The 11,488-nt window shown below is 38.0% G+C and overlaps 1 protein-coding gene across 13 annotated transcripts in view; it reads left to right on the top strand.

The window, feature by feature from the left end:
* LOC106881254 (sodium-independent sulfate anion transporter-like) overlaps positions 1-11,488 on the top strand; it is a 169,609-nt gene that overhangs the window by 94,577 nt on the left and 63,544 nt on the right. For 12 of the 13 annotated variants that reach the window (XR_016243648.1, XM_089359812.1, XM_089359801.1 and 9 more), the window contains one exon: positions 8,864-9,004. The exons of the other annotated variant lie outside the window; for it this stretch is intronic. Coding sequence is in view for 11 of the 12 variants with exons in the window: in XM_089359812.1 (XP_089215938.1) it covers positions 8,864-9,004 (141 nt within the window). In the remaining variant the exon portion in view is untranslated. The remainder of the gene's footprint in view (positions 1-8,863; positions 9,005-11,488) is intronic. 13 annotated transcript variants of the gene reach the window in all.

Here is an 11,488-nt window from a genome sequence, read left to right as displayed (position 1 = left end):
GAGCTACACTTGGTTGCTTTTTCTAGCAGATCGAGCAACCACATAGAGGTTCTCATGTTGGCAATCATAGATTCTGGAACCATGATTCTATCACTGCCCACTTCACTATCTCTTGTAAGTACATCATTTAAATACAAGGCGTTTTATCACTGCTTTTATTTAATTTATTTTATTAATTCCCTACACCTCTATCTCGTAATTACCACATGTTTCTTTGCTCCATGAACTAAGTCTTGCATCTGGCTTTCAGGGATATTTCTAATAATAGACTTGATCCATTACATTGGAACTTTCAAGTATGTTTCCTAATTGTCACCTAAGATATTATTAATATGAGACTTAGTGGAGTTGTTTCTCACCAAAGACATTTTCAAATTTTCATCATATGGAGCAGTTGAGAGACTAATGAATGTTGAGTAAATTGTTAGGTTTGCAATAATAATTGATCAAGTGAACAAATGTAAAAGTTATTCTGTTGTTGCTATCATATGCTGTTAAGACTATGGAATATATCCTGTTAATATCTGCAAAAGCAGAAAGCTTCATTCACATCAAACAACAGCATATGTGTAATTGTTTTGTTAGTTGAATGGTTTAGTCAGCATATTGTATACGGTTGATGGATTATGGGAATAGTTTACTGGGTGATAATTTGGTTGACTATCAGCATGGTAGGACTATTGGATAGCTGGTTCAGGGAATGGGTGGCTAGCCAAAATGTTTGATTTGTTGGCCTGCAGCCACTGCTGCTCTCTCTCTCTCTCTCTCTCTCTCTCTCTCTCTCTCTCTCTCTCTCTCTCTCTCCCCCTTTCTCTCTCTCTCTCTCTCTCTCTCTCTCTCTCTCTCAATATATTTGTATTATTTGATTAACAAAAGAGTTAGAGGGGCTATGCTTTCTTCATTAGTCACCACCTCAACCAATTCCATATTGATCATGGAATTCTGTTGAGGTCATCACAGATTTCTATCCAGGTTGACATCAGACATTTACAAGTATATTTACTAAAGATCTTGACATTCACAAGAAGGTAAATTGGTATAATAATAATAATAATAATAATAATAATAATAATGACAGCTTGTTCTGATAGATTTTATTTTTTGTTTTGTTTTGCTTTTGATAACACTATTGTTTTGCAATAGAATAACGTGTCTCCTACCCACATGAACACATTAATATGATTTGCATAAGACCATGTGTGTGTGTACGTTTGTGTGTGTATGTATAGTTACAAATATATGCATGGCTGTGTGGTTTTAGGTCCACTTACCAGCCACATGGTTTTGGGTGCAGTCCCCATGTACAGAACCTCAGGCAAGTGTTTCTCCCACATCACTCCTGGCCAACCAAAGTCTTGTAATTGGATTTGGTAGATGGAAACTGAGAGAAGCATTTGAGTGTGTCTATGTGTATATATATAGACAGATATACTGACGGACAGCAAACAGGCATGTATATATGAGTGAAAGTATGTGTATATTTGTATCTCCTGGCCTTGGCATCATAATAGCTGTAAATAAGTGTCACTGTTCTGTAAGCAGTGTGGTTCATTTCCAATCTTCCATAAAAACAGGTCTTGTCTTGCTTGGAAACAGCTGAGGTTTGTCAGCAGAAAGAGCATCCAACTGTAGAAAATTTGCCTCAACAATCTACATTGGAAAGAATGGATGTTAAAAATAATATGATATTCACATATCATCATCATTTTACATCTGTTTCCCATACTGGTAGGAGCCGATGACTCTTTAGTCTTATCACTCTAAAATACAACATACACTATAGGTGCGAGTGCTATGATAAAAGGCATCTAGTGTATTCTGTAAAACAGCTGATGATAAGAAGAGCAACTAGCTATATTAAAAAATGCCATAAAAATGGACATGAAAGGTAAATAAGATCTACAATCAGATTAAAAGGGCAGTATTTCTGAATAAGAACAGACTCAGTCTGTGACAACTCATCTAACCTATGCTAGTATGGAAAAAATAGACATAAAATTTATGATGACAATGGTAGTGATGTGAGATTGCTATAGCTGATATATATGTATATATATATATATATATATGGTGGTCTTGTAGGAAGATATATATGTATCCATTTGAAAACTGAATTGCAGACATTGTTTCTGTGAATTATTTAGAGGATGTTGCCTTTGTTATCAGTAGCATCATAATCACAGCCAACCTTTTTTTTGCCTGTAATCATCATTGATCATTAATATCATATGCTTCAGTGTTTGGTTTATATGTTTTAGGATCCTTTTTTTTTTTTTTTTTTGAGGTGGATAGTATTAAATTTGGTTAGGTCCATAACATAACCTCTTTGCAGCTCTTTGTGTCAAGAAGGATGTTTATATGAAATGTAAGAAAAACAAAATATTCTCTGGTAACTTTATACATACATGCCTTATGAACACATAAACAAATATATACATGTGTGTGTGTGTTTCTGTGAGTATGTAAATATAAATATATACACACTCACAGACATGTTCCGGCCAAAATAAATTATATACTCAAAGTATTTTGTCTTTAGTCACTGTTTACTACATAACATAAAACAGGCACTATATATATGTAAGTGGGGGGGGGGGTGTATACATATATACATACACACACATACACATACACACACATATATATAGGTGTGGGTGTGGCTATGAGGTAAGAAGTTTGCTTTCCAAACACATGGTTTCAAGTTCAGTCCTATTGTGTGGCACCTTGGGCAAGTATCTTCTATGATAGCCTCAGGTCAACCAAAGCCTTACGATAGACAAAAACTGTAGATGCCCATCATGCATATGTGTGTGTGTGTACTTTTTTTTATTCATGGGTTAACAAGGCTACCATTGGTTTCATGCTAAGATAAATATCAGCAATTATCAATTTTGCTGCATGGGATATTGGTGCTCATCTCCATCTTGGATGAAAGCACCAACATTCCAAGTAGCAGGTTTGATAATTGATGAGATTTCTCTCTGCATGAAACCAATGGTAGCCTTGTTAACCAAAAAATAAAGAATATTTATCCACTAGTGTGGTGTTAAGTATTCATTTTCATTATTCGATATCAACATGTGTGTGTGTGTGTACATATATATATATATATATATATATATATATATATATATATATATATATAAATTTAAGGAATGGAGAAAACGCATGTTATAACTGCATACTTTATTCCAACATATGTTTCGAAGAATTACAATTTATGCGATCCATAGGATTCGGCGATGTTAAAAATGTAAACTTCTCCTCAGGGAAATGCATGGGAATCATCTTAAACGTAAGACATTATGACCGAGTATATATATATATATATATATATATATATATATATAGCTGTAGAAACTCTGCCAAATCAGACTGGAGCCTGGTGTTGCCATCCGGTTTCACCAGTCCTGAGTCAAATCGTCCAACCCATGCTAGCATGGAAAGCGGACGTTAAACGATGATGATGATGATGATGATGATATATATATATATATATATATATATATATATACAGACCGCAGGTGTGGCTGTGTGGTAAGTAGCTTGCTTAGCAACCACATGGTTCTGAGTTCAGTTCCACTGCGTGGCACCTTGGGCAAGTGTCTTCTACTATATCAGCAGTTGACATGGCCAGTTTAAATGCTACAGGATAAAAATCAGAAGATTTCTTATTTCAAAGCAACATATTGTGTGTGTGTGTGTGTGTGTGTGTGTGTGTGTGTGTGTGTGCATGCACATGCTTGTGTTTTCCAAAAACTGAACCACAAGCATTTTTTTCTCTGAGATATTAATGAGGTCATTGCCTCTATCATCAGCAATATCATGACCACAAGCAATAGACCTTGCTATAATTATGATTGATCCTCAGCGTTGTATATCTTACTTTCTTTACCTTTTAAATTTTTCATTTATTCTTGCAACAGATTTGGTTGGATCCTCAGCAGTGTGTCTTTTCCTCAAAATATTCTCATATATCATTACTCACACAAACCTATACACACACATACTCACATACACCTAAAAGAACATGCTCATATAAACAACCTGTGGTGCCTATACAGGCATGAAGCTCGAAGTAGATGAGGATAATGATGATGAGGTGCATGTTTATATATATATATATATATATATATATATATTTTAAGATAAGCAACAAAAATTCAATAGGTAATAGCAGTACGTACGTTTCGTACAAGCTCCATTTATTCATGTGGTGAGAACACCACAGAATGTACAATGAAAATGTACTCCTCAGCTGCATAATGGAATTTCATTTTAGAAAGTCATTTTGAAGATGTTTGCAAAAAACAAGAGTAAGAGAAGAAAACATACCATCTCGACTATGCTGCTGTTTCTTTGTTGCTTATCTTCAAATTTTATTCACTAAATCTCTTGATTTTGTTTTTGGTTTTTATCCTACCAAATTCTGGTGCCTCAAACATTTTAAGTACCACATTTAATCTTTTGATTAAATCTATAATATATATATATATATATATATATATATATATATATAAATCTTTTAATCTTTTATTCTTATATGTATTATTAGTGTAGACTGTATGACGCATGCGTACGAACAACCATGCTACATGGCAGTGAAACATGGGCTGTAACTGCTGAGGACATACGTAAGCTCGCAAGGAATGAAGCCAGTATGCTCCGTTGGATGTGTAATGTCAATGTGAATACCCGTCAGAGTGTAAGTATCTTGAGAGAAAAGCTGAACATTAGAAGCATCAGTTGTGGCGTGCAAGAGAGACGATTGCGCTGGTATGGACATGTGGTGAGAATGGAGGAGGATAGCTGCGTGAAAAAGTGCCACACCCTAACAGTTGAGGGAACCCGTGGAAGAGGTAGGCCCAGGAAGACCTGGGCTGAGGTGGTGAGGCAAGACCTTCGTACATTGGGCCTCACCGAGGCGATGACTACGGACCGAGACCTTTGGAAATGGGCTGTGCGTGAGAAGACCCGGCAAGCCAAGTAAGATCGTTGCCAGTGCCCCTGGACTGGTTCTTGTGCGGGTGGCACATGAGATGCACCATTTTGAGCGTGGCCGTTGCCAGTACCGCCTGACTGGCTCCTGTAGGATTTTCGAGCGAGATCGTTGCCAGTGCCCCTGGACTGGCTTGTGCGGGTGGCACATAAAAGACACCATTTCGAGCGTGGCCGTTTTCGTGCGGGTGACACGTAAAAGCACCCACTACACTCTCTGAGTGGTTGGCGTTAGGAAGGGCATCCAGCTGTAGAAACTCTGCCAAATCAGACTGGAGCCTGGTGTTGCCATCCGGTTTCACCAGTCCTCAGTCAAATCGTCCAACCCATGCTAGCATGGAAAGCGGACGTTAAACGATGATGATGATGATTATTAGTGTATATTTTTACTCTTTTAATTGTTTCAGTCATTTGACTGCGGCCATGCTGGAGCACCGCCTTTAGTCGAGCAAATCGACCCCAGGTTCTTTGGAAGCCTAGTACTTATTCTATCAGTCTCTTTTGCCAAACCGCTAAGTTACCGGGACGTAAACACACCAGCATCGGTTGTCAAGCAATGTTGGGAGGACAAACACAGACACACAAACATATACACACACATAATACATATATATATATATATATATATATATACATATATACGACAGGCTTCTTTCAGTTTCCATCTACCAAATCCACTCACAAGGCTTTGGTCAGCCCAAGGCTATAGTAGAAGACACTTGCCCAAGGTGCCACGCAGTGGGACTGAACCCGGAATCATGTGGTTGGTAAGCAAGCTACTTACCACACAGCCACTCCTACGCTTATGTATATATGTATATATTTTATGTATTACTAGTATATATTTGTGTAGCACACAGTCTTTGAATGTGTATATATTCTTATAATACTCCCTTTTGTTTTGGAATAAATAGACATAATAGAATGTCTACTGGCTGATGTATGTCATTTTTGTATCCCATCCATTTTCTTTTTGCCATATAAATTAAGGGTAAACCACTTTTTACCCCCACCCATATGTGACTCTCAATTGTGAAATTGCCACGCAATAACCAGCTCTTGGGTATTAAAAATTGGGCACACTACCAGCAGTATATTGGATAGGTACTATCCCTCAGCTGGTTGGCTTCCCAACCTCTAACTTTCACAGAAATATATATACATATATATAATATATATATAATTATATATATATATATATATATATATATATATATACTCAAGCAGAGAGACAGTCACAAACACACACACATTTGTTGATTTTAACAAGTCAGAAGAAAAAGGTACTCAATATTATAACAGAGTGTAATAGTTTATTTAAAGTTATCCAGAGTAGCAAACCACTTTAACAGACTAAATAAATAATTCTGTGTGTGTGTGTGTGTGTGTGTGTGTGTGTGTGTGTGATGTAAGTATGTATTCTTTTGGATGTTGGACTGGGCACATTCTTTACCAAGTGATTAAGGAGGATGTTGCCGTCATCATCAGCAACATCATAACAGCAACCAACTATTTTGGGCCTGTAATCATCATCATGGTCATCAACATTATGTATTTCAATTTTTCATTTTCCCTTAAAATTTTACTTTTTATTTATACTTTTGAGAAAGTTCAATTCTCTCCACAATATAAACTTTCTTTGACTCTTCGTGTCAAGAAAGATGTTTATTTAAAATATAAGGATAACATTACTTCACATGCAGACACAAATGCACACACACACACACACACACACATACATGTATACATATACACCAGTATATGTATATATTCTTACATGTGTACATAGTCACATATAACATTGTGTATTGCAAGGTGTGTGTAGATTTTTTTGCTTTTAATTTCAGGTTCTTTTTATATTAAATATTCCAAAATTAAGTTAGAAAGTCACTAAATAAGGAACTACATAAATTTTTTTTTTTGTTAGCAGAAAGCTGCTACCACATCCTGTTTTCTAACTGCACCTATGTTGTCTAAACCAGTATGATCTGATAAAGGAGCCTCTACATGGTCATTCAACTTCTTAGAAATAGCATCCACATCCTTCTGTAATTCATGTTACACTATTTTGTATGAAAAGTTAAAGAATCCATTTGATACTGTAGACACCAAAAATGAATTGGATGTCCATTTGATTTTGTGTTTGGTTCCTGGCTAAACAATAACAATATCCAGAGTGATCTGAGTTCTTCTACATTGATCTTTTCATTTGTCCATTTATCCAAACAGCTTTGTCATTAAAAACACTGTTGCTTTCTATTTTGTTCTTTTTTATATGTTACACTTTTGTGTAGTGGAGGCGCAATGGCCCAGTGGTTAGGGCAGCGGACTCACGGTCATAGGATTGTGGTTTCGATTCCCAGACCGGGCGTTGTGAGTGTTTATTGAGCGAAAACACCTAAAGCTCCACGAGGCTCCGGCAGGAGATGATGGCAAACTCTGCTGTACTCTTTCACCACAACTTTCTCTCACTCTTACTTCCTGTTTCTGTTGTGCCTATAATTCAAAGGGCCAGCCTTGTCACACTGTGTCACGCTGAATATCCCCAAGAACTACGTTCAGGGTACACGTGTCTGTGGCGTGCTCAGCCACTTGCACGTTAATTTCACGAGCAGGCTGTTCCGTTGATCGGATAAACTGGAACCCTCAACGTCGTAAGCAACAGAGTGCCAACAACAACAACACTTTTGTGTGTTGTTTATTTGCTTATTTACTTTGTTTCAGTTTTTTATTTTTTTTATTTTGTTACCAAACAAGGTATCAACTCTATATTCTATAACACCAGAATACATGAAGTCAAACTTAGCCAGGATTGGCTTTGCTTTATATCCTTCACCCATTTGTGATATAGGTTAATTCAATCAACTATTCTCCCCACCCCACAATTTTTAGCCATGTACCTGTGTTAGAAATTATTATGATTTTTCTTAAAGGTGGTGAACAAACTAATATGTAAAACATTAGACAGTTTGTCGAAGGAGATGAGTGAGTTGAGGCAACAGCAGTGTTGATGATGGTTGATGGTTGTTGTACAATCCAAGTGGCAGATTAAATCTATCACCCAAGAATGGGAACACTTACTTCATTGGACTTCCACACAGTTTTTGTCCATCAAATTACACTCACAAGATTTTGACCCAGTTAAGGTTATAGGAGAAGATACTTGCCCAAGATGTTATACCTTGAGATCAAACTCGAAATCATGTAGCTGCACAAAGGAAGTTCTTAACCACACAGCCATGCCAGTGCCCATTACACTCTGTGAGACAAAAGCTAGCTTCAGTTTACATTCTATCATATGTCAAGATAATGTACTGTGATATGTCTTCTCTGCTGGGTTGGCCAAGTGATTTGGATTCCAGCTAACTGACTCCCAAAGATGGTTCTCTTCAGTGAGATTGAGACTGGAAGTAGGCCTCATGAACGTCCAAAACTTCATTTTCATGATCATCTCATTTTATGTAGTGTTCCTTTCAATCAGTTCAAGCTCCTGGCTGTCAATTGGAAGACATGGAGGTTCCACATGTGATGTTGAAGCAGAGTACTTTGAAACCAAACACAGGAGACGGCATGAAGTGAGGAGGAGACATCGTAATCAACCCCCCTACAACTGTTGTTTGGGGTCACTTTCAGTGCCTTCAGTGCCACAGGATCTGCCTGTCTCATATCAGTCTTGTCAGACACATCCAGCCACATGAGGAACAATGTGCTGGAGGCAGGAGAAGATGAATGGCTTGGATCAACACTGTCATCACCTTTAATGGATTGTCATAAGCAACTGACGATGATTCACTCAGTATTTTTGTTGTTTCTTTCCAGACTTGTACCAGTCAATATTTTTATTGTGTTATCACTTCTTTTACAGGTTCTGCTGTGCTGTTGGCTTTGAAAACTTTTACGCCTGTCGTCAAATACATCCCTACAGCTGCCCTTGCTGCTATCATTATCCATGCAGTGATTGGAATGATAGACGCTTCAATTGTTTTAAAATTATGGAAGCTAAAAAGTGAGTTATATATATATATATATATATATATATATATATATATATATATATATATATATATATATATATTTTACATACGTACTTAACACACAAATATACATATAAACATACGTGCATGCATTCATACATGCATACATATGGTGGTTGTCTACTCCTTAAACAGAGTTTGACCACCTCCTGCACCTACACCTTAGCCCTTTCATGGCGTCTGATGTGGCTTTTTAAACCAGACAGTGTTTTGAAAAAACACCCACACAGATTGCACCTCTGATTTGCACTAGCAATACCTGCAAGTAAGTTCTGCTCATTGTGGATCCTAACATGTCTTTTAAGACCCCCATTGGATTTGCAAACCCTCTGGCACACACCACATTCAAATGTGTGCACAGACATACATATATACATACATACAAAATTATCCAGAAAAGGCATGGCTAATTAGAAAATTACAGCTATAATCCATTAAAGACACTATAAAAATATAGTATATACAGACCCATTATATGAGTGCAAGTATTTCAACACATATACCCACATGTATGCACACACTAACTCAGTCACACAGTCACAGATCCCTGGAACTTTTTAGACTCAAATAAAAATGCTTTGTTATTTTGTTAATGACAAGGTGCAATTCTGCAAGCTTAAATAAATCTCAAAGGAAAACATACCTACATACAAGCATACAGGTATGCATATACACATAGATACACACACTTAAACATATACACACACATATGTACACATATACAAATACATGCACATTAATTCAAATGTTCACAATGTTTGGTTATTTAGTGACTGGCATAAATTCTGCAAAGAGCTTAAATATATCCCTCTCTCACTCTCTGGGAGAGAGGCACAAGCACATACACAGACATATACACACACGGCAGTAACTTCCGCCTACCAAATTCAGCACACACACACACACACACACGCACACAGACACACACGCACGCATGCATACAAGCTTGGTTATGATGTGCCCATCTGTCCATTCATCCATTCAGTCATTCATTGCAACTGATTTCAGAAATTATCCTGAATCATCACTGTAATACAGCTTTAAAAACTATGTTAATGAATTTTAAGTATCCTTTAGCTTTGTAAGCATATGTTGGCTTCCTTATTATTCATATATTTAGGGGTCCACCAAGGTTCAGTCCTCAGCCCCCTCCTATTTATCATAGTCCTCCAGGCAATAACAGAGGAATTCAAGACAGGATAGGATGCCCCTGGGAGCTCCTCTATGCTGATGACCTTGCTCTAATTGCTGAGTTACTATCAGAACTAGAGAAGTTTCAGGTGTAGAAGCAAGGATTAGAATTGAAGGGCCTTAGAGTCAACCTAGCTAAAGCCAAAGTCTTAATAAGTAGGAAGGCAGACAAACCACAAATCCCTTCAAGTAGATGGCCCTGCTCAGTGTAAGCTATGGACACAAGAGGTGCAGCAATATCAAAGGAAGGCTAACTAGCAAGATAGTTTTTGTATGTGGCAGATGCTCAGTAGCAATAAACACTGAAAGTGTGCAGAGAACAACTTCTGCTACATTCCAGGGAGAAAAACTAGAAGTAGTTGATAGCTTCCATTACCTAGGTGACCAAGTCAGTAGCTGGAGTGGGTGTTCTGACAGTGTAGCTGCTAGAATAAGAATATTCTGGGCAAAGTTTAGAGAGCTCCTACCTCTGCTGATGACAAAGGCCTCTTACTCAGAGTAAAAGACAGACTGTATGATGCATGTGTATGAACAGCCATGCTATGTGGCAGTGAAACATGGGCTGTGGCTGCTGAGGACATGCATAAACTTGCAAGGAATGAAGCCAGTACGCTCCGCTGGATGTGTAATGTCAGTATGCATACACAACAGAGTGTAAGTGCCTTGAGAGAAAAATTGGACTTAAGAAGCATCAGATGTGGTGTGCAAGAGAGACGACTGCACTGGTATGGTCATGTGTTGCGAATGGATGAGGATAGATGCATGAAAAAGTGTCATACCCTAGTGGCTGAGGGAACCTGTGGAAGAGGTAGACCCAGGAAGACCTGGGATGAGGTGGTGAAGCACGACTTTCAAACATTAGGCCTCACCGAGGCAGTGACTAGTGACCGAGACCTTTGGAAATATGCTGTGCTTGAGAAAACCCGGTAAACCGAGTGAGACCATAATCCATGGCCTATGCCAGTGGTGTAACCAGCCCACTTATGCATACCTTTCCTTCATTGGACACTAAACTCTGCTTGTGAAAACTTGTTGAGGCAAGTGAAGTTCAAATTAAATTCGATGACAACACCACATGACTGGCATCCGTGCTAGTAGAGTGCTAAGAGCACCATCTGAGGTTGATCGTTTCCAGGGCCGCTGAGTGGCTCCCATGCCGGTGGCATGTAAATAGCACCATTCGAGCGTGATCGCTACCAGCATCACTTTACTGGCACTTGTGCTGGTGGCATGTGAAAAACAACATTCAGGTGAGGTCGTTGCCA

The sequence above is a fragment of the Octopus bimaculoides genome, chromosome 1, assembly GCF_046866305.1.
Source record: "Octopus bimaculoides isolate indiv1 chromosome 1, ASM4686630v1, whole genome shotgun sequence".
In the NCBI taxonomy this organism is placed as follows: domain Eukaryota; kingdom Metazoa; phylum Mollusca; class Cephalopoda; order Octopoda; family Octopodidae; genus Octopus; species Octopus bimaculoides.
Note: the sequence above shows the minus strand (reverse complement) of the source record. Positions and strands in the feature narration are given on the sequence as shown.